The sequence below is a fragment of the Polypterus senegalus genome, unplaced genomic scaffold (assembly GCF_016835505.1).
Source record: "Polypterus senegalus isolate Bchr_013 unplaced genomic scaffold, ASM1683550v1 scaffold_5023, whole genome shotgun sequence".
Classification (NCBI taxonomy): Eukaryota; Metazoa; Chordata; class Cladistia; order Polypteriformes; family Polypteridae; genus Polypterus; species Polypterus senegalus.
Genome location: NW_024377025.1, coordinates 40,134 through 63,355, shown reverse-complemented (window position 1 = coordinate 63,355; position 23,222 = coordinate 40,134). Strand labels below are relative to the sequence as shown.

Here is a 23,222-nt window from a genome sequence, read left to right as displayed (position 1 = left end):
CCAATGAAAATGCTAAAGTCAAAGATTTCATAATGCAAGCCTTCATCCATCGGTTTTCGAGCATTACGGTATTGGAGATGGAGTCTACCCTGGCATCCTGAGGCACACTGGTGCTCTTATCTACACACACAGCCCAATACACCGTTGTTAATGAATTTCTGCGGGACGTATAAGACAACTGGAGTAACCAGAGGGATCAAGGAGGATGTAAAATCTCCACACACATGGGGACTGATTCCGGGCTCCAAGAAACTATAAGGCAGCAGCACTAAGGACCAGGAATGTTGTCTAAAGGACAACAGTGAAGCGTTGTTTGCTAAACAAGCCGCCATGGTCCTGTCAACTACTATGTCATAATAAACAATAGTGACTTCCACCGTTCAGATTTGTCAGGACTGTGGAGACCACAGAGGTACCATTTTAAACAGCACATCCTGCACAAATAAGGCACAGTTAGGGTCTTACTGATGGGATCTGTTGCAAGGTATGCCTTTCCGGTGTCTCTGGGAACGCCAGAGCCATACTCGTTTACGGCTGTAACTCTGAAGTAGTACTCCGTGCCAGGCACCAAGTTGGCCACTTTGAAGCTCGTTTTCTTCCAGTCAGAGACGACAGTGGCCCAAGTCTTCCTGTCCACTTCACGCTTTTCAAGGATGTAGTGCGTCACAGCACTTCCACCATCGTTCTCAGGGGGAGCCCAGGAGATCTGGCAGGACATCTTTGTTATGTCAGTCACTGCTAAATCAGCCACGGGCCCTGGTGTGTCTGTAATGAAGGAAAAAAAAATGGTTAAAGTTTGAAAACAAAGTTGGAATTGCAGAAGGTCCTTGATTGGCATCAATCAAAATGTGAGGCGAAAAAAAACAAAGGCAAAAATGTTATTTACCGAGAACTTTAACATTAACAAAGACGGCTTTCTCTCCTGCTGGGCTGGTAAGTGTCAGAGAGTATTTTCCAGAGTCATCGCGTGTGCTCTCTGGGATGACAAGGAATGTCATGGTGTCAATCAGATCCACTTGTCCTCTTCTGACGACATTGTCAATGCCCATTCTCCTCCAAGTGACTTTGGGTGAGGGTCTTCCTCGGATGGTGGCAAACAGTCTAATGGGACATCCAGCTCTAACTGTAAGGACCTTCCTGAGACTAGCGTCCAGGTCAATTTCAGGTGCCTCTGTGAAATGCAATCAATGTTTCATGGTTAATAAGTCATGTCACTGCAATAGCAATAACATACTGAACAAAGTAGATTTCACAATCGAGGACAATACCGAGAATCTCTTTGGGAAACACGGCTTCCTTCAGCTGAGCGGGTCGGCCCAAGCCAACTTGGTTCTGTGCAGAAACTCTGAACTCGTACTCTTCCTTCTCATTCAAGCTGGTGGCAGTGAATTCAGTGAGGACCAGCTGTGCAGCGACATTGCATCTCTTCCATCCTTCATCTGGCTTATCGCTTGGTCCCTTGGGCCTCATCTCTACCACATAGCCAATCACTGGAGCACCACCGTCATATACTGGTTTAGACCAGCCAAGTGTGATGGAGGTCTTTGTGCTATCGACTACCTTCAAGCCGCTTGGAGGACCAGGAGGTTCTGGAAAATTAAAAGCATTAGAATGGTTAGCACAGACTCTTAACAATGCTGCATGGTCGAGGTGATTTGGTAGATATCCAAGAAGGGAATAAGTTCTTATTCTAGGCTATTAAAGGGATAAAGCATAAATAAGATAAAAGTATTTAATATTAGTTTAGTCCACATTCTTATATTTTTCTGGACTCAGAGGTTCATTTTGGAAGGGGGGTTAGGTGTCACCTTATAGATTTTATTGAAGGATTAAACAAGGGTTAGGGACGTGAACTACAGGACAACAGGGGCTTCGGGCCTACAACAGGTAACAAAACTGGGCCATCAATAAATTGTAGACCCAGAGGTATGGAACTACAGGGTGACCTTTAATGACCCCAAAATCACCATCGCCTCCAGATATCTCACCCTCTTAGCATGGGAGAGAGAGATGGATAACCTGGCATTCACCCAGATCCAACTCCGGACATCACCAACACACTCTGTGTATCACTACAGTGTGCATATTACTGTCTTCATGTCAGAGATATTTTATTTTATATTAAAAAAATATATAAAGAGGAAATATCAAAAAGATGCTTTACTCCAACCAGGAAACCTTTCAGGCCTTACACAGCATACCATGGCTATTTAACTCCGAGCTGACGTGTGTTGATATTTTATGTGATACTGGTGCCATTTGTGCTAATTTGTATGTGTTTTCCAGTTTATTCATTGTTGATTTACCTCTACTATGTATTCTGATAAGAGCAATAAAAAGGTATCATTTTTTTTTTATGAGAAAGAAAACTTAGTTACCTATTGGATCTTTTGCAGTGATGGGTCTTGAAGGACCACTTGGTTCTCCAAGGCCAACTTCATTTTCAGCCTTGACACGGAACTGATACTCATGTCCAGGGATCAGGTTAGTGACTCTCATCCGCCTCTCGCTGATTGGACTCTTTGTAACTGCCACCCATCTGACTCCTCGCTTCTCTTTCTTCTCAAGGATGTATCCCGTGATGGACTTGCCACCATCGTTCTCAGGGGGAGCCCATACAACTGTCATTTCTTCTTTGCCAATCTTCGTTACCTCAGGAGTATCTGGAGGCCCAGGCCTGTCAAACTGAGTCTTGGCAATAATGGGCTTGCTCTCAGTTGGTGGGCCAGTTCCCATTTTGTTTTCAGCTCTGACCCGGAAGATGTACTCATTTCCTTCCACAAGGCGAGTGACATGTGCATAGTTGGTTAAAACTGAAGCTGAATATGTGGACCATACCATTCTCTTGGTCTCACATTTTTCCAAGATGTAGTTCTGGATTTCACAGCCACCATCATCTTCAGGAGGGTCCCACATAACCTTACATCTGTCATAGGAAATTCCAGTGACCCTCAAGTCTCTAACTGCTCCTGGTTTATCCAGAACATTCACCATAGCATAAGCAATAAAGTTGCCAGCTGAGTTGGTAGCTGTTATGACATATTTTCCACTGTCACTACGCTTGGATTTTGTCAGAAGGAATTTTGAATATTCGCTGGTTGTTTCAATGCTAAGTCTAGGACTCTTGCTTAGTTCCGGATCTTTATCCTTTACCCATGTAACTTCTGGGTCGGGTTTACCTCTAAGACCTGCTTCGATTCTTATCGAGTCTCCTGCTTTCACAACTAATGTTCCACTCAACTTCACGTCCAGAACAGGCTTCTGCAGCTCCTGTTTGACGACTGTTTCGCTTGTTTTCACCCAGTTACTTTCTCCACCTTCATTTTTGGTCTGCACTCTAAACTGATAAATCTGGTTTTCTATGCATTTGTCAATCATAAAGTGTGTCTCCTTGATGCTGCCTTTATGGACCCGTTCCCATTCTTCTGAGTCTTTTAGCTTCCTTTCTACATGGTAGGAGAGGTTTGGACTACCACCATCATAATCTGGCTTGCGCCACTTCAGAAGAACAAATGTTTTGCCGACGTCAGCAATGTGAAGATTTTCTGGCTCACCAGGCTTCTCAACAGGGTCAATGGCCAACACTGGTGTCTTAGTCTCAATAGTTGGGCCTGGTCCGACCTTATTTTCAGCACAAACACGGAAAAAGTACTCATGGTTCTCAATGAGAGAAGCTTTGACTAGGCGTTTTGTAACATCTGATGAAATTACTGACCATCCTCGCTGGCTAGGCTCCCGACATTCTACGATGTAGTTAGTGATCTCGCTGCCTCCATTGTCTTCTGGGTTTTCCCAGGAAACTACACAGGAGTCCTTGGTGACATATGTAGTCTTCAGATTCTGGCACTGTCCAGGCCTATCTAGTACATTCACCACAATAGAAGCTTGGGCCTGACCACTGCTGTTCTTAGCCAACACTGTGTATTTGCCATGGTCTGCTCTGGTAGCTTCTTTAAGGGACAGTTCGATCACTGGATAGTCATTTCTCATTTCTGTACGCTTGTCTCTAGCTAGAAGTTTACCTTCTTTGGACCAAGTGATATCGGGGTATGGTCTACCCTTCACACGAGCTGTTATGCCAATTGTCTGCCCAACTCTAACAGTTAGCAGGTCACGACAGGAGACATCAAGGTTGATTTCAGGAGGCTGAAGAATGTCCTTTGCAATAACAGATTCAGGAAGTTCTCTAGGTTCTCCTTCTCCTATCACATTAGCTGCCTTAATACGGAACCTGTATTCCGTGCCTTCAATGAGTCCTGGAGCTCTGAATGCACACTGCTTGATTAAGTCGTCTTTATTCATTCTGTTCCACTGGGCACTGCCCGCTTTTTGGCATTCAACAATGTAACCTAAGATGGGACTGCCTCCATCTCTGGTAGGTTTGGTCCAGACTAAATCGGCCCATTCTTTACTCCAGTCCTTGAGTTTAGGATTGACGGGAGGCCCGGGAGGCATAATGGGACGTATTGCCCTGATAGGATCAGAGGATGGAGAAGGCTTACTGATGCCAGCAATGTTTTCAGCAAAGATTCTGAATTCATATGTGTTGCCTTCAAAAAGTCCAGGAGCTCTGTATCGGAGATCAAGAACAGGAGTCTTATTCACACGTATCCACTTGCCTGATAGTTCTCTGCGCTCCACAATGTAGCCGCTGATTGGGCTTCCTCCATCAGTTTTTGGCATGCCCCAGCCAACTGTGACTGCATTTTCTGTTATGTCAGAAGCGACTGGTTTACCAGGTGGGCCTGGTACATCGAACATGTGCTTGGCAACGGTTGGCTGTGACTCTAGTGGTTCACCAATGCCAATCTTGTTCTCGGCACGGACACGCATTACATATTCACAACCCTTCTGCAGGCGTGGGATCTTGACCTTTGTGCTGGTGCTACCAGAACTTACAACACCCCAAGTTTCCTTCTTGGCTTCTTTCTTCTCCACAATGTAATTCATTACTGGACTTCCGCCATCGTCCTTTGGTGGGCGCCAGCTGATCACCATGTGGTCTGGAGTTACTTCCAAAATATTAATGGGGCCAATTGGAGGTCCTGGGACATCCAAAACAATCACATGCAAAGCTGCAGTCTTACTTCCAGCAATGTTGGACACGGTAAGCAGGTATTCACCCGTGTCTTTTCGTGTGCATTCTTTAATGTTCAGAACAGTTGAGAAGTTATCAGTGTCGATCTTAGTGTTGCCTTCAGTTTTGATTTCAGTGCCGTCAATCACCCATTTGGGTGTGGGAACTGGGATTCCTCTCATGATTGCAGGAAGTCTAATTGTGCTTCCAGCTTTAACAATGAGTCCCTCAATCAGTTTCACATCAACTTCAATGGAAGGTGGCACTGAAAAAAGAAGCAAACAAAAAATGATGCATCATGGGACTGAGTCATAACACAATTCCCCCTCCTAATACACAGCAGTGTATGGAAATGAGCAGTTAGCTTGCTGAGGAAAGAGGAACATTTCGGCAGTTCCAACATTCACATGGAGTTCTATCACACATACCGCTCTAAAGATTTAAAAATATTTAAAAATGTGTCTTTCAGATATTTGTACACTGCCAACTTTTGCAATTCGTTGATGTACTTATGTATCCACCTCCAGTGTCCTAGGCTCAAATTCAAGTGGGGAACTGCCCTCCTTGGCCCACATGACCCCTTCTCCAGCTACCTTAGCCTCTCCTCCACACACACACACATACTGTATATATATATATATATGGACATTTGGCAGTTCTAATATGACCAGTTCTATGACCCGTGGTGGGCTATTTTCCCATGCAGGATTGTCTCCTGCGTACTGTAGAAATTCTAGAATACAATTCTAATAACTTTATACTTGGACCATACAATGTGCTGGTACAACCATATCTGGAGCACCTTTGTGCAGTTCTGGCCATCAAATGGCAAAAATCTGCATTTTTTTCTATTAAGTATAGAATCGCATTTTAGACCATGGAGTACATTTGAAATGGCTGCCAGAAAACCCTTCATCCTACAAAAAGGTTATGAGAATCTGTAATGAACTACTGAGTGGTGGAGTCAATGTGGAAACCTTGATGAATTTTAAGAAATATCCGTAATGTAGGACAAGTGAGCTGTCAGCTAACCAGCTAGGTTTGAGTAACTTTTGAGTGGTCCCCTCTTCTTTATTAAACTTTTAAACATTTAAAGGGTTACTTATACCCAGATATCAGGGACTAAACACACAGCCTCTACAGCTACTCAGCATCGCTTCATCCTACATAGCTGACTCATCCCATACTATGGTTTCAACATTCATAACCGGAGAGGCAATGGATCTCCTCCGACTTCCTCATTGCATTGTCTGTTCCAAAGCCACAAGTCCTTACCAAGTTTTTCTTGACACAGAACTGGCAGAGTTGTGTCAGGTCGGCTGAGTCCAACAGCGTTTTCAGCCTTCACCCGGAACTTGTAGGTCTTTCCATCTACCAGTCCAGTGACAATGCATTCAGGGATGCTGACAGTCTTAAACTTGGTCCAGTCTTCGGTTCCGTCTTCCTGATACTCAACTAAAAATCCTGTGATATCACTGCCACCAGTGCGATCAGGCCAGTTCCACAGTAAAGATACTTCAGTTTTATCAACATCCACAGGATGCAAGTTCTTTGGTGGTCCAGGTGGGTCTTAAGTAAAACAAAAGACAATTAACAGATCTGTACCTTATAGCCACATTAACACTTTGACACTTTCGGTAGGGTCATTATACTCACATAGTGGATCGATGGCTTTGATAGGCTTCGTTGTCTCAACATATTCACTTCTGCCAAACTGGTTTTCAGCGGCCACTCTGAAGAGATACTGGTTGCCTTCCATTAGGTGCTTTGCCATAATACTCTGTTTCTTAGAGGAGGAGGACATTGGTATCCAGCGTGCAGCTGCCACATCTCGTTTTTCAACAATATAGTTAGAAATGACAGCTCCACCATTGTCCTCTGGCTCTTTCCAAGTCAAGTAGCAGGAATCCCTCCTGACCTCACTGATTGCAAGATTCCTTGGTGGCCCAGGTTTGTCTAATGAATATAAGAAAAGATAAAATTAGAGAGGAATTTCAAAACAAATTGATCAGAGTTGTAACAATCCAGGTACACTTTAGAGCATGGGGCTGGGTGAGAGCCAGCTCAGTGTCACACAGGCAGAAAGGAACCATGATGGGATAGTATTTTTCTAACCAGAAGTTCTCGGACTTATGACTGATGGGCAGTGCTGACACCACGAATCACCACAGATTTCAGTACTGAGAAAACAGTAACTAGTTAAATGTATTTTTACAAGAACATGACATACCTAATACGAATACGTTGACAGAGACAGTCTTGGATCCCATTTCATTTTCAACCGTCAAGGAGTAACAACCGCCATCAGCACGGACAGAGTTGCGCACCTCAAGTTTGCTTCCAACAGGTGTGACCTCAATATCGGCCTTAGTGGAAACCTCTTTGTCTTCCTTTTTCCAGGTAACTTTTGGGAATGGCATACCCTTAATTCCGGCACTGAGTCTAATGGTGCCACCTGCCTTGACGTGATGTTCGCGTGCCATATTAGCATCAAGCATTAGCTCAGGAGGTTCTGCAAGACATAATTTTAGGTGATTTAGTTACTCTGAAGCCATCTGGATTTACTTTCTCTCCTGTGTCATACAAAAGTACTAATGTTAAGGCAATTACCAAGTCTATCTTTGACTTCCACTGGGTCTCGGACAAAAGCTGGATCCGATTCCCCAGCTGCATTAACTGCCATGATCCTGAATTTGTAAATTGTGCCTTCAGTGAGACCAAGCACTCTGAATTTTGTGTCAGGGCAACCATCAGGTGTATGGTTGGCCTTTGTCCATTCTTCATCTCCAGGCTTCTGGTACTCAACCAAATAGCCAAGGATCTTGCCCTTTCCATCATGACGAGGAGGTTGCCAGGACAGATCGACTGAACTCTTGGTTTTGTCAACTGCTTCGGGATTGACAGGAGGACCAGGCTTGACTGTAAAAAGAGCAAATCAAGTGAATAAATTGCAAAGAAAGATAGTAGTTCATAATCTAAGCTACTGATGAGAGCCCAACCCCGGCCTGCATATTATATTCAACTCACCAATTGGATCTTTGGCAAAGATAGGCTTAGATGGTGGGCTGGGGTCTCCAACACCAACTTCATTTTCTGCCATAACTCTGAATTCATATTCACATCCTTCCAGAAGATCGTGAACTCTGTACTGTGTGTCTGGGTATATAGGCTCCATGGAGGCGCGGGACCAGCGGTTTGACATGGTCTCCTTCTTCTCCACTATGTAGTTGGTGATGGGCTTACCACCATCACGGGGTCTGTTCCATAGCACAAGAGCAGAATCTTTTGTAACTTCCTTTACAGTTGGCTGCTCTGGGGCCTCTGGCACTCCTGTAGAGAAAAGCAAAGCATTCATTGGTTATATACAAAATATGATTGCTACGAGAGTGGAGGACATCTGAATACAAAGAGTGTTGCGTACTGAAGAGATCCTTAGCCTTCACTTCATCTGAAAACAGTGGGTCACTGATACCATACGTGTTTTCAGCACAGATTCTCATGATGTACTCCCTGCCTTCAATGAGTTTGGGCACTTTGCATGTTGTCTTTGAAGATGCAGATGTTACGGGCATCCACAGATCTCTGTTTGTGTCTCTCTTCTCAATAATGTAGTTAGTAATTGGACTTCCACCATCATCCAGAGGAGGCTTCCAAGAAATAACCATGTGGTCTTTATGAATCTCATTAAAGATGACAGGACCTTGAGGAGGCTGAGGTCGGTCTGTAGGGGGAAGATCCAAAATGACAATGAAGTACAGTTTAAAGAGGACAAACTACATTCACTCAAAACAGATGTGCAAGAACAGATTAAATAGTTCTGCTACAGATGAAAATGGCAGACTCCAAAGGCAAGAGGAAAAAAAAAGACTGGGAGATGAAATGAAAACTCATCCATCCATCCATCCATTATCCAACCCGCTATATCCTGACAACAGGGTCACGGGGGTCTGCTGGAGCCAATCCCAGCCAACACAGGGCACAAGGCAGGAAACAAACCCCAGGCAGGGCACCAGCCCACCACAGTCAGAAAAATCAGGAGATCAGAAATCAAAGCATCAAACCCAAACCATTAACTACAACTTAAGGTCTAAACAGTTAGCAAATTGGTCCTTTCTTATGACTAATCCAAGAAGAAAAAGCAAAGTGTTTTGTTAAAGTATCCACAATCTTGGCCAACCTGGAATTGTGCAATATTGACATTAATTTCATTGTGGTAAGGACTTCACCACTCATGACTTCCAGGTGTCACATGGAAAAACCACGAGTGTTGTTAACACCAACAACAGGCTTCTGTGAAGCTTAGCATGGTATCGTATAATAATAAACTTAAAATGCAAAATGCATCAAAATCTAACCAACCAATAAAACGTTTAATATTTGAATTCTACAGAGTTCAGAACCTTAGGATATCAAGAAAAACTATAAAGAAAGGCAAAAGTACATAAATAAATCCAACAAAATTATAAAAAGAAGCAAAGCAAAAAAATGAGAAAGTAGTTTGAAAAGCCATGAAGCTAACTAACACACGCGAAGATCTGCTTTGGTTTTTATCCGCAGCTTTGGACATGGAATACAACGTGACGACGCTTTAAAGAGTCTCGCACCGCCACTTCAAGTCGCCGCACTACGCCAATGGGATCGTTATCAATGGTGAAACTTCACAAAATGGAGGCGCCTGCCAACAAAATTAGAAGCCAAAATGGTGGTAACAAAAGCTTCAATAGATAACGATAAAAGCCTGCCTAATATGTAATCATTAGTATCACAAATTTTGCAAAATATTGTAAAGTTGATTTTAGTCGCTTTAAACAACCTTAATATTGAGTCGGGGAACCACAGGGTTTTAAAATGGCTGAAAGAATAATTGAAAACCTTTGCTTCCATAACTTGGACCCTCAAAACAGTTGACCTTTGTCAATAGTCAGAACACTACATTGACCGCAAATTAACTCCAACTACACTGATTAACAATAATGAACTCCACAAGTGATCCATGTGCATAACGTAAATCTGTACAGCTGACGCCAACTCTGACTCTGCTCTGCATTTCAAAAAAACTTCAATAGATAATGACAAAAGTAATTTAAAGACACAAACCCAACACAAAAGTAAAACAACAAATACAAATGTGATCAGCAAACATGGCAAACCCTCAAAATCAAAATAAAAACTTTCACCCTCACTTACAATGTGCAAATCAGGAAAAGAATAAATAAAAAGACGTTTACATGAACGATAAGCTACAGCTTCTGTGGATTTGTGTCCTTCATCTGGATAAGTCGGGTATAACACATTGAAGAAATGCAGAGAGGGCAGCTACGTGAATAGTGTTAAATCGCGTATCTGCATGCCGTATCCTTCTACAGGTTAGAACGTATTATCAGCGGTACTTGCCTACAACCATGACGTTGCAGAAGCCTTTGCGGGAGCCTGTGCTGTTTTCCACCAGTACGCAGTACTTCCCACTGTGCTCCCGTTTGGCCTTAAGCACGCCGAGGCACAAGGTATTGTGGGTAGTCCTAATCTTCACATGCTCATCTTCTTTCAGGTCGATGTTGTCCATAGACCAGATAACCTTAGGGGCAGGTTTGCCACTGTAGCGTCCCTGCAAGCTGAATGTTTCCCCAATTCTTACGGTCACCTTATCACGGAAGTTGAGCTCAATATTTGGAGGCTCTGTAAATATAAAGAATGAACAGCAGTTCAGAGAAACAGGTGTGACTGACACCAGGAGACAGATTCCGCAAGTTTAGATATGTAATCAAGACCACAACTCACCAATCTCATCTTTGCATGTGATTGGCTTTGTAGGGAATGATGGCTTTCCTTGCCCCACAATGTTTACCGCACTGACACGGTACTCGTATGTGTCACCTTCCTTCAGACCGTCATTGGTGTATTTTCTGTCCATCAGCTTTTCTTTGGTCACTCTGTTATATTTGTCTTTGCCGATCAGGCGGCTCTCAAGTATGTACATGGTGATGTCTGAGCCACCATTATACTTAGGAGGCCTCCAGCTTAGGCTTACAGAGTCTTTGGTAACGGCAGTCACTTGGAGATCTTCTGGGCGCTCAGGCACAGCTGTTATCATAAGAGAAAGTGATTGATGAAAAAGTTCTCCACCAATCAGTAATAATCTGTATTGTTCCTCAAAATGGTCTTTCAACATTATACAGTGGGCAAAAAACAGACATTCGCTGAGGCAGGGATGCCAATCGCCCCATTACTGAAATTAGATCTGCATATTTTGTAAATGAAATGAAACATTTAAATTAAGATAAAGTCATTTTCGTAGATGCATGTCACGCACAAATGCGTATTACATTTGACATGTTTACTATAAATGGAGGTGACATTAGGTAACCGTGAGGAATGTACCATAGCAGACACTTACAGACTGGATCCTTGATCATAAGTTCTCGCATAGTTTCCACAAATGGACCCATTCCAATGATATTTTCTGCAGCGATCCTGAAGAAATAGGATTTTCCTTCAATCAGATTCTGAACCACGGCGCTCTGTCGGGTCACCGTGTAAGTCACAGCTGTCCAGCCTTTGCGCTCCGCCTCCCGTTTCTCAATAATATAATTGGTGACAGTAGAGCCACCGTCATCTTCTGGTGAAAACCACGTCAACTTGCATGAGTCATTTGTAAGGTTTTCACTGAGGAATGGCACTCCAACTGGACCAGGAACATCTGCAGAGCCAAAGGGGGTCGGTCACAAACAGTCTTTGTATAAAACCTGTGAAAATTCAATAAGCAACTGTGTAACCGATGCCTTACCTAATACATCAACGATAATCGCCCTTTTCCTCTCTCCACCTTCATTTTTGGCAGTAAGCATATAAATGCCTTGGTGCTGTCGCTGGCACTTCTTGATTACAACAGAAGAGCTAATAGCTGTGGTTTCAATGGTAGCTTCTGCTGGTAACGAGCCATCATCTCTACTCCACGTGATTTGAGGAGGAGGCTTTCCAGATACATAAGCCAGTATACGAATCACCCCTCCAGCATGGACAACAATCCTTTCCTTAACACTTGCATCCAAATCAATTTCTGGGAGGACTGAAAAAAGAGAAGGAGGTACACGGTAAGATTATAGAAGCACCATGCAGCAAACCACATCTTACTGTGAGGCGCAAGAACAAACATGGTGACGTACCAGTTCTGTCCTTCATTTCAATAGCATCTGTAACATCTCCAGGCTCCCCAACTCCGGCTGCATTCACCGCTCTGACTCTGAACCTGTACAGGCTGTTCTCTTTCAGTCCTGAGACCACCAGCTTGGTTCCTCTGACTTCCTTGTCTTTGGCCTGGAAGAAGATTAAGAGTGAAATAAAGCCATTAGGCCAGTGGTTCTCAACCTGTGGGGCGGGCCGCCCTAGGGGGGCACGAAGTAACAAAAAGGGGGGCGCGAAGATGTGAAAAAAAGAAAACAAGAATCAAAAATATGAAAAAACATCTGTTGAAAGCAAAACAAATGAACTTAAACTCCATTCTGATACTAGAACAATAAATATAGAGTTAGGTAAATGTCGATAAAAGTTAAGTAGGTATAATAAAATATGCATCTACATTTCAAAAAAATGTTAGGGTGGGGGCGCAATTAAAACTGTTAATGAAAACTCGGATCGCAAATACTTAAAGGTTGAGAAACGCTGCATTAGGCAGCAGTCAATGAATGGACCTGTGAAGACGACAAGTAAAAAACTTCAGACTTACTTTCTCCCATTCCTCTTTGCCCTCTTCCTTAAACTCAACAAAGTAACCAATAATCTTAGATCCTCCATCCTTCAGAGGTGGAGACCATTCAAGGTCCGCAGTGGATTTTGTCCAGTCTGTAACCTTTGGTCTTGGAGGGCCAGGTGGTGCTAAAACAAAAAAAAGTCACATATGAAAAAGTTATTTTGAAATACAATGAACACTAATTTCAGATTAATGTTCATTCATTTGAAGACTTTCACTCAAGAATTTGACTAGGAGAGTTCTTCGTTTTGGTGACATGGTGGTTGAATGAGCCATTTTCGGTCAAATCATTAAATATATACACATACTGTATATACACACACCTGCCTAATATGTAATCCTTAGTATCACAAATTTGATGATTTTATTTGCTCTAAACAACCTTAATATTGAGTCGGGGAACCACAGGGTTGGAAAATGGCTGAACTGCCCAGCCCCCTCAGTTTCAGTTGAAAGAATAATTGAAAACGTTTGCTTCCATAACTTGGACCCTAAAAACAGTTGACCTTCGTCAGTGGTCAGAACACTACACTGACCGCTAGTTAACTCCAACTACACTGATTAACAATAATGAACTCCACAAGTGATCCATTGGCATAACGTAAATCTGTCCAGCTGACGCCAACTCGGGCTCTACTCTGTGTTTCAATGCTGTAAGCAGGAATCAAACGGCAGCCATCCAAGATTTCAGACCTTCTTTTGAGGTAATTCCTCAGGGTTTGTCTAGCAGTTATATGTTAAAGTGCATCGCTGCTGGTAAACATGGAGAGTAATTGCAAACTCCTCACATAAGTGGTGGAAAACACCATGAGGTGACCTAGACACCTCACTGCTCTCTTCTTCAAACCCCCTGTAGATATAATTTTATACATAAAAATACTCACAGATTGGATCTCTGGCAAAAACTGGATCAGATGGCAAACTTGGTGGGCCGCAGCCAGCAGCATTAATGGCAATGACACGGAACTGGTACTCAGAACCTTCAATGAGGCCAGTTACATGGTGGGAGACTCCCAGGGGCATAATCCTGATAGGGTCCCGGTTGACTCTGTTCCATCTCTTTGCAGTTGTCTCTTTGCGTTCCAGCCAGTAGCCAGTTACTGGAGAGCCACCGTCATATTCTGGTTCCTCCCAGTTCACTGTCATCGCGTCATGAGTCACACTGGTGATAGTTGGTTTGTCACATTGACCAGGAACAGCTGTTGAGAAAAAAAAGCAAAGCTCTCAGTTTGCTTCGGAATGATCCATCTGTGACACGCAAAGTGACGGCCGAGTAATGAAGAGCCCCCTTACTGTAAAGATTCCTGGCTCTTTCAGGTTCACTGTCAAGAGGGTCTCCGATGCCGTAGGCGTTTTGAGCCATGATGCGGAACACATATTCATGATCCTCCAACAGTTTGGGCACTGTGTATGTGCACTCCACCGCCTCATTTGTGACATGCACCCATGTCTTTCTGTTTGCTTCACGTTTCTCAATGACATAATTGGTGATCTTTGAGCCACCATCATCCTTAGGTGGCAACCAGGATATTGTCATCATTTCAGCAGTGATGCTTTCAAACTTAACGGGTCCAACTGGAGGCCCAGGGCGACCTGCCAAGACAAAGCAAATCCATACATTATAAAACAAACCTTAAACTAGTGGCAAAGAGGAGACACTCCAGTTTGGAAAAGGTTCAAGTACCAAGAACGTTGAGTCGCATTTCCTTTGAAGCCGTTCCCAGCTCGTTTGTGGCCGTTAAAGTGTACAGAGCTGAGTCCTTGCGGTTGGACTGCTGGATCAACAAGGTGCACTTGTCCTCGCTTACAAGCTTATTGATGTGCTGATCATACTTGACATCGGTTTTGTCATCGGCCTTAAGGGGTGGCGCTTTCTGCCAAGTAAGAGTTGGGAAGGGGCAGCCCTTGATCTTTGCAACAATGCTGACATCAGTTCCCGCTGCGACTTCCATGAACTCCTTCAGCTCAATTGCAGGTGCACCTAAAGGAAGCATGTGTTTATTAATTCAGGGCGCATACATACATGGACTGGCACTTCCCTCCTTGTCTCTTGTCAAACACTTACATGTCTGATCCTTAATAATGACAGGGCCAACTGTCGTGGAAGGCCTGCTTGTTCCAGCCTCGTTTACAGCCTTCACGCGGAACTCATACTCTCCTCCTTCGATAAGATCCTCAACCTTAAAGGTCGTCTCCTCCACGTCTCTCTTATTGCACTTCTTCCACGTCTCCTTCTCTGCTCCTTCTGGGACCCAACGGAGTCGTTCCACAATGTAATGTGTCACAGGAGCTCCTCCATCATTCTTGGGTGGTCTCCAAGAGAGTGTCACAGTGTTCTTTGTTATGAGATTAATCTTCAGTCTCGTAGGAGGCTCAGGTGGATCTGAAAGTAAGTAATGGACTCTTAAGTCTTCTTTATCTTTTGACAAGTGGCGCGACTAAGGAGTTTTATGCTAGTAAACTACTTACGAATAGGGTCTCTTGCCCTGGTCCTCTGAACGGTGTCAACTGGTGGACCTGTGCCAAAGCGGTTTTCTGCCCGGACACGGAAGAAGTACTCTTGGCCTTCGATAAGATCTGGCACAACAAAAGAGTTGCTTCCACATGCCGGATTCACTTTGGTCCAGGCCTTGCCTTCAACTGTTTTCTTCTCAATAAAGTAGCTCTTAATTCTGTCGCCGCCATCATTGTCTGGAATCTTCCAGGTCAGTCTGCATGTGCTCCTGGTAATGTCACTTACTTTGAGGTCCTTAGGTGGCCCTGGCACATCTGTGAATGAATAATCATCAGAGTTTAGTCATCATGGTAATAGTGCAATGGCACTGCGGCGCCTGTGCTATTAAATATGAAGGACTGACGTACCAAGAATTGTAACGCGCACGTTGACAGTCTTCTGCCCGGCCTTATTCTTAGCTGTGATGCTGTATCTACCTGAGTGCATTCGCTTACACAATGGAATAAGCACCGTTGACGTTTTCTCTGTTGCTTGCACCTGAAATACATGAATGATGAGGAAATAAAAATTACATCTACACATTAGCCCTTCACAGATGACATGCAGTAGAGAAAGATGAAAGCAGCTTATGGTACCTGGCAATCCACAGGGATGTCGTAAAGACCATCCTGGAATGAAGAGAGCGAAAGGTTAGAATCACAAATCCTGTGAACACCTCAGCTGTTTCCATACTTTTCTGAAATTACCTTGAGCTGTTTGGGTGCGTCTCCTTCGTACTCCCAGGTGACCTTTGGCACCGGACGTCCAGTGATGGTGGCTGGTATTCTGATGTTGGTTCCTGCACGACATCCCAGTAGCTCTTGTGCATTCACATCTATGGTGATGTCTGGCTCCTCTGTAAGTGGGGAAAAAAGAAAGACCATAAAATGTCCATCTTTCGGACAAAGTTCAAAGTATTGAATCCAGATGCCAGTATCTTAGGGAGTCTAAACATCTTTATTTATTGGTGGGTCCGTCGACTCTCTCTTCTCCCTTCAAAAGAGGCTGCCAAAGTCAATGATCATGTGACGATGACTAGGAGAGACGGAAACCCATCCTAGCATTTGGAAGGACTCCACAAGCCAGTGTGAGTAAACGAGTTTTGTCAGAGGGCAGTAACTCCCTAAAACTGCAAAGAATGCACCAAAATGCACCACAAGAAGCAGCCAGTAGACTGGCATTATCCCCTAAAGAAGTATCTCTGTAATATAAGCTGATTTCTGTCCAACCAGCAGCTCCACTCCATAGGGTGCATTTATCATTAGTGCTTGGGATACTTTGGAATGTATGTTTAAAAATGTATGTATTTTTCATTCCAGCAGATGGCGCATCACAAACCTTAACACTGGTATTGAGAATCCAATACCAAATACCACATAACTAAGGCAACAGATAGACGGACATCATAAATTAATGAAGGAGAATTTTAATTGAAAAAATATTTTTCTATCTATGTAAATACAAAAATAAGGTGAGGTGTTTGTCTATTTGTTCGCTCAATCCCACATAAACGGCTGAACTGAATTTAATGAAACTTTGGTCCAGCATTAAATACTGGTTTTATCAGGGAGGGGAGCAACCTGAAAACCGGTGCCAATCTGGTGAGACTACAGTTCCCATCAGGCACCAGGAGTGTGCTGGGGCTGATGGGAGGACATGTCATCAAGCATACACAAACTCTTCAACCAGCCAAGTTGTGCTCTCTTCTAGGACCACAGGTACAGTTTTTACTTCTCAACTAAATGGGATGCCAATTTTATTGTCTTGCTGGTATGCAGCTGTTGTCTAAGAGGACATCATTTTGTGTCAATGTGGGTTGTGTTTAGCCATTTTGAATTTCAAAATGTTTATTTATACCAGGGAACTTCAGCTAATATTATGTAAGTTAATTTCTACCCATCCAGCAGCTACAATTTTCAGAGCATTTCCGTGTGCCTTAGAGGTCCATTCTGGACTTCAGTGCCACCGCAGCAACAGATGAATTCATGGCTGAATTCCATGGAACATTACCTTGGATTTCTTTGACGATTATTTCTCCTGTTATTTGGCTCGGTTCAGACTCCCCAGCAGCGTTCACAGCTTTAACTCTAAATCTGTATTTCTTGAGCTCTGGCAAGTTTGGTACGGTGAAAGCACAGGTAGGATGTAGCTTCTCGGGGTCATTAGCTCGTGTCCAGTCCGATGTGCCCTCAGGCTGCATTTCAATGATGTACCCTTTTATTGGACTGCCGCCATCTTTGTCTGGTGCTTTCCAGCCCAGTGAAACACTATTTTTGGTTTTGTCTGTTACATCAAGGCCAGTTGGAGCTCCAGGTGGATCTGCAAACAAAGCAGATCAAACATTCAGTGTCATGTGGTGATGTTAAGTGACATTAAAGGAGATCAATTGTCATGGGAAAGGCATCAGATGGTATCATTACATATATACGGATTTCTTGCATTATGAAGAAAATTGCCAACAGTCTAACAAGAACATCCATCAAGTTACGCAAAAGGTCAAGGTGAACATGTCTGAAAAAGGGTCAATGATACTTACAGATGGGATCTGCAGCCAGAACTGGATCTGAGGGTTCACTTGGAGGTCCAGTACCAACAATATTGGTCGCCATCACCCTGAACTGGTATTCCACTCCTTCGATGAGTCGGAGGACATTATATTCCAGGCCTTTAACTGCAGGTTTAGTAACTGGGCCTCTGTTGACCCGTGCCCAGTACACGCCACCCACTTCTCTCTTCTCCAGCCAGTATCCTGTAATTGTGGCTCCGCCGTTGTCCAAAGGTGGCTCCCAGGTCACCAACATGGATGTGTTTGTGTGTTCAGTAACTATTGGTTTGCTTGGTGGTCCAGGAAGACCGAAAGGATCTTTGATGACCACCTTTCCTGAGCAGCAGTCGTCGCTGATTCCATATTTGTTCTCGGCTCTAACTCTGAACTGATATTCTCCTCCGGTATTCAACTTCCATACCTTAAGGCAAACACAAATACAAAAAATAAGTGAGCATTGTTGCAGTTCCAAAGGAATGGTTTCAAATTATCTGGACTTGACTTTTCATGGAATGGATTGTTTCAGATCAGGTGCTGATTTGCATGGCAGTATTGTTTGGTAAGATGAACACTGTGCAGGCTTGCCATGCTTTTGCAACACTTATTTCATCCTAAAAACACCTTTGTAAGGTGGATTTACATAACGAGACCATTACCTTGATTACCATTCATTTAAACTGGAAAAAGTTTTAAGTGTTTACTGGCTCTAAAAATTTACCTACATTTTAGCTGAAATAACCCCAAAATACACGAACATCTAGAAAATGAATTGAATAACGAATCATTTTCCCTTCATTCAACACCATTTCATAAAGCTGAGAGTGAGCTTTTGATTTTTCTTTCGCTTTTCCAACTCTTTAAAGATCTCTTTTGTAAACATGACATTCAAAATCACGTGAGAAGACAACACATGACAGCACGTGAACACAACAGCAGCTGTGAGAATGACTGGGACTAGGATTGGACATCACCATCATCCAGCCCCGCCTTCAGCCTCCAAAGAGCCAACCCCACCCCATTCCACATTCTTCCAACATCTCAACACTAGATCAGTCAAGAGATTAGATCCCCTGGTTTCCCCTGGATTAGATTCCCTGGTCACTAGATTCTGGTGATTTCGAAAAAAATTGATGCCTGCATCATTTCATGCCACATGGAACAGTAATCTTTCCTATGATTGGCATTCAGGATTAAGAACCTTTTGAACCTGTTTTGCGGTTCTGGAAATACAAATACGGGTTTACAGGTCACAGAACTCAGTTCTGTTATTTTCTAGTTAGACTGTCATTATAAGATCATAATTACATTTTTGTGTCATTTCTGGTGCCATCTTGTTTTCATTTGTGTCGACACATCCAACTGCGGAGCCCGCTAAGCCATATGTCACCGCAGGTCTACTTCAGCAGTTGTGGACCAGCAGTTTCAGGACGGAAGTGACGTGACGACTACATGCTAATCACGTTAACCGCTAACCTTAACTTTCCTCCTAAATCTGCTGGTCTATAACTGCTGCTCTACACCTGTGGTGGCATCAGCTCCTCCAACTCTCCAACTTCAATATATTCTGCAACTTCTGCCAAGAAACTACGGTCATAAACTGCAGTGACATATGACTCTGTCGCTCTCCAGCTGGATATTATTGATTTTGTGGAGATAATGTTTTCATGTTGCTAGCCAATCAACCCAGAAATGCAGTTGACTATGTCCAGGGTCACAGGTATATTCATGACAAACATGTCCTCTTTATCCAAATCTGTGGATGATTCCACAGAAACCTCTGCATGGTCGACTTGAATAACATTATAGACCCACTTTATTAGTTTTGATTTTTGTTTTTGGTAGATGTTTTCATGAATGATAGGATGGACTCTTGGTATTAACCTTTTTGCAAGCTCTTTTGCCATTTCTTTCTCATTTAGACCTTCATACTGATGTCACAGATCAGTTTATTAATAATTTCACTACCAGAGCCAATAAAACCTTAGTGCCATAATGTATTGTGAGTGTGCCACAAAGGCAATTGCCAAGAAACATGACCTACTTTGGCTCTGCATGTAAGAAAAGGCTCAGGAGATGATTTCACCCTGGATGGTTCTCCTCCATTACCCCACTTGCTACCATTTACACTGAAATCCTAAATCTTAGGAATCAAAAATGGAGCACCTCGCATAAGTAGGCAGCCATAGGTCTCAATGTCCCATTTCATTTCACGCCATCTTACCCCAAGTCTCCTCTCAATAATGCAGTTTGAGATTTCCTCCCATTCTGATTTCTTCACGCTGGCATCTCTCTTGTCAATGATGTAGTTAGTAATCTCACTTCCACCATTATCCACTGGAGCGTCGAATGTGAGATAGCAAGATTCAGCCTTGATTTCTGAAACAACGAGGTTTCTTGGTGGCGATGGGCGGTCTGTGAAGATGAGGAAGGGTACAGGCCACAGTTACCAATCACAGTACAATATCCCCAATCAGAGCAATGATCAGAAGCTAGATGATGAGTTTCCTTACCTAAGATCTCAGCTTTAATTGTACGAGATGATGTCCCAAGGCGGTTGGAGGCAGTAATAGTGTAGTAGCCTGTGTCTTCTCTATTAGATTCTGGAAAACGTAGCTTAGAGGATGCTTCAGTGCGGCCCAACACCTCGGTGTCGATTTTCATGGTCTCTGGTGGCTTGGTGATGACAACCTCATCTTTGGACCACTCAATCTTAGGCAAAGGCAGACCTGTAATTTGTGCAGGGATTTCAATGGGCTCTCCTTTCTTCACAGTAACTGTGTCTGCCTTAAAGTGTTTCAGCAGCTTCACAACTGGAGGCTCTGGAATGATAAAGAAAACAGATGATGTCTTGACTTGCTCACCATTATGGCCGATAAAGTATAAAAAAGAAAGCAGAACCAAAGCAAACCTTCATCGTCTTGTACTATCACCATCAGTGGAATTGAAGGCTCACTTTGTCCAATCTCATTAACAGCTTTCACACGGAACTCATACATGTGCAGTTCCTGAAGGTTTTCAACCAAAAGTGTTGTGCCCCTGCACATCTGTGGGGTAACAACGTCATACTCTGCTTGGTCTTGTCGTTTCTTCTCAACAATGTATCCAATAATGGGACTACCACCATCATTACGAGGAGGCCTCCAAGAAAGGGTGACGGATGACTTGGTCCTTTCTAAGTAGTGGAATTTCTCAGGTGAGGTTGGTGGGCCTGTAGCAAGAAATTATTACAAGTGGTTAATTTTATCTTCACACACAGAAAACCAAGTTATGCTAAATATTGTAAAGCAAGATTACCGAGTGGATCCACTGCCAGAATTGGGCCAAGTTCAACAGGAGGACCACAGCCAAATTTGTTCTTGGCGAAAATTCGAATCATGTACTCTTGGCCTTCAAGTATACCCGTAATGTCACATTTGGATGAAACTGTCTCCATTGGTTGTCTCCATGTGTGCATCTTGGCATCCTTTCGTTCAATAAGGAATCCAGTAAGATCACTTCCACCATCATCTTCAGGATCAGACCAGTTCAACAAAATCATCTTTCTTGTGATGACAACAGGCTTCAAGTCAAGAATGGGACCAGGGACATCTAAAAAAACAAAACAAAACAAAGGGTTACATTATGTATTTGAAACAAAAACATCACACATAACTAGGGTATGATATGTGGGTTTTAACTTGCCAAAAATGTCGACTCTGGTTGAGGCCGCCTTGGATCCACTGCTGTTGGTGGCAGTGACTGTGAATTTGCCGTGATCTTTACGAAGGGCATTTTTAATGGTAAGAGTGCTCGAGGTTCCCACATTTTCAACAATAATTCTCTCTGTATCGATGTCCTGATCCTCGATGGTCCACTTAATCTCTGGTGTTGGCCTTCCAGTGACTTTAGCAGGAACTCTCAATGTCTCACCAGCTCTGATTTGAACACCATTCTTCACAGAAACATCAAGTTCCACGGTTGGCAGTTCTGTCAAAACAGGCAAAGGCATTTTGTGAACTTCCCGCTCATAATTTAAGACACATTGTCAAATATTCCTAACAAAAGAAATTTCTAAAAGAGCTTTTCTGGTTAATTAATCAAATATACTATCCAACCACTTCTTAAAAGATGTCAGGATCTCCACTACTCCCAGAACATGGTGGTGTGACAGACTGGATGCTAAATATTCTGATCATGTGCTACAAATTTAAAAAAGTTGTCTGCTTAATGTGGACACAGAACCAAAAAGCGAGACTATAAGGTGAATTTAGATCCTTACCTTGAGGATTCCTGACAGTTACCACTTCGGACATTCCAGGTGCTCCTTCTCCTGCAGAATTCAAAGCTGTCACACGGATCCTGTAGTCTGCATCTTCCCTTACTCCCTTAACTGTTAGCTTGCAAGCCTTGATTGGCCGATCTGTGCAGCGGGACCAGTCGTTTTTCCCTGCCAATGCTTTATCCACATTGTATCCAGTGATTTCTCCACCTCCATTGTAAATTGGTGGATCCCAGGCTACATCGATTGATGTGTCTGTTGTATCGTCAATTCTAACAACAGGAGGACCTGGCGGACCTTTAAAAGCAGTAAACAAAAGATGAGTTAGAGAAGAGTGAGAGACCACAGAAGAAACTCTCATGCTGCTGCCATGCCATATATTTATGCATCTCTATAAACTCACTTATTGGATCATGAGCTGCCATGGGGTCAGATGGAGGGCTGAATTTCCCAGGTCCAGCAGCATTCTCAGCGCAGACCCTGAAGATATAGACAAGGCCTTCCAGAAGGCCATCAGCCTGAAGCTCCAAAACATTCAGAAGATTCCTGTTAACTCGGGCCCAGTGAGTGCTGTTGACCTCACGTTTTTCAAGCCAGTAACCCAGAATAGGGCTGCCATTATCTTTGGGTTCATTCCATTTGACCAGCATGGTGTTGCTCGTTACATCTGCAATTTCTGGCTTGTCAGGAGCCTCAGGTGGATCTTTGGAGAGCACAGAATACAGGACATAATGTTAAATACGTGTGCACAATCACATTACGTCAGACGACATTGACCATCCCTGACACCAATATCCCCAATCCAGATGGAAATGACCAAAATCAACATAAAAAGACCACAAAATAATGTTATGTATGAGACCAAATATATAAGAGAGCCATAACAGTAAGAAGTCCAAAATGTCTAATAAGGACATGATGGATTCTTCCAGCCCCACAGGCTTATCTTACATCTGCTAATCCCACAACAGGCTGGATCATCCATGGTTCTTCTCACTGGGTGTTTTTTAATTTCTCTAGCTGCCTACCTCCCTGCCAATCAGGTCTTTGCCCCAGTGAACCTTCAAATTGTACACTCAAAAAGCTCTACTTGCTCTACGT

The 23,222-nt window shown here is 43.3% G+C and overlaps 1 protein-coding gene across 2 annotated transcripts in view; it reads right to left on the bottom strand.

The window, feature by feature from the left end:
* Positions 1 to 23,222, bottom strand: part of ttn.1 (titin, tandem duplicate 1) — a 136,560-nt gene that overhangs the window by 74,350 nt on the left and 38,988 nt on the right. For both annotated transcript variants that reach the window (XM_039742386.1, XM_039742387.1), the window contains 33 exons: positions 22,525 to 22,824; positions 22,122 to 22,418; positions 21,545 to 21,829; positions 21,158 to 21,451; positions 20,772 to 21,071; positions 20,374 to 20,682; positions 20,085 to 20,275; positions 17,855 to 18,284; positions 17,329 to 17,637; positions 16,026 to 16,174; positions 15,915 to 15,947; positions 15,687 to 15,816; positions 15,294 to 15,593; positions 14,890 to 15,207; positions 14,509 to 14,805; positions 14,118 to 14,417; positions 13,709 to 14,023; positions 12,801 to 12,949; positions 12,241 to 12,391; positions 11,862 to 12,143; positions 11,472 to 11,774; positions 10,856 to 11,158; positions 10,472 to 10,753; positions 8,499 to 8,798; positions 8,105 to 8,407; positions 7,688 to 7,996; positions 7,308 to 7,589; positions 6,734 to 7,033; positions 6,353 to 6,646; positions 2,379 to 5,342; positions 1,269 to 1,589; positions 887 to 1,171; positions 466 to 765 (listed from right to left, as the gene is read on the bottom strand). In XM_039742386.1, the coding sequence (XP_039598320.1) occupies positions 466 to 765; positions 887 to 1,171; positions 1,269 to 1,589; positions 2,379 to 5,342; positions 6,353 to 6,646; positions 6,734 to 7,033; positions 7,308 to 7,589; positions 7,688 to 7,996; positions 8,105 to 8,407; positions 8,499 to 8,798; positions 10,472 to 10,753; positions 10,856 to 11,158; positions 11,472 to 11,774; positions 11,862 to 12,143; positions 12,241 to 12,391; positions 12,801 to 12,949; positions 13,709 to 14,023; positions 14,118 to 14,417; positions 14,509 to 14,805; positions 14,890 to 15,207; positions 15,294 to 15,593; positions 15,687 to 15,816; positions 15,915 to 15,947; positions 16,026 to 16,174; positions 17,329 to 17,637; positions 17,855 to 18,284; positions 20,085 to 20,275; positions 20,374 to 20,682; positions 20,772 to 21,071; positions 21,158 to 21,451; positions 21,545 to 21,829; positions 22,122 to 22,418; positions 22,525 to 22,824 (11,685 nt within the window). The remainder of the gene's footprint in view (positions 1 to 465; positions 766 to 886; positions 1,172 to 1,268; positions 1,590 to 2,378; positions 5,343 to 6,352; positions 6,647 to 6,733; positions 7,034 to 7,307; positions 7,590 to 7,687; positions 7,997 to 8,104; positions 8,408 to 8,498; positions 8,799 to 10,471; positions 10,754 to 10,855; positions 11,159 to 11,471; positions 11,775 to 11,861; positions 12,144 to 12,240; positions 12,392 to 12,800; positions 12,950 to 13,708; positions 14,024 to 14,117; positions 14,418 to 14,508; positions 14,806 to 14,889; positions 15,208 to 15,293; positions 15,594 to 15,686; positions 15,817 to 15,914; positions 15,948 to 16,025; positions 16,175 to 17,328; positions 17,638 to 17,854; positions 18,285 to 20,084; positions 20,276 to 20,373; positions 20,683 to 20,771; positions 21,072 to 21,157; positions 21,452 to 21,544; positions 21,830 to 22,121; positions 22,419 to 22,524; positions 22,825 to 23,222) is intronic.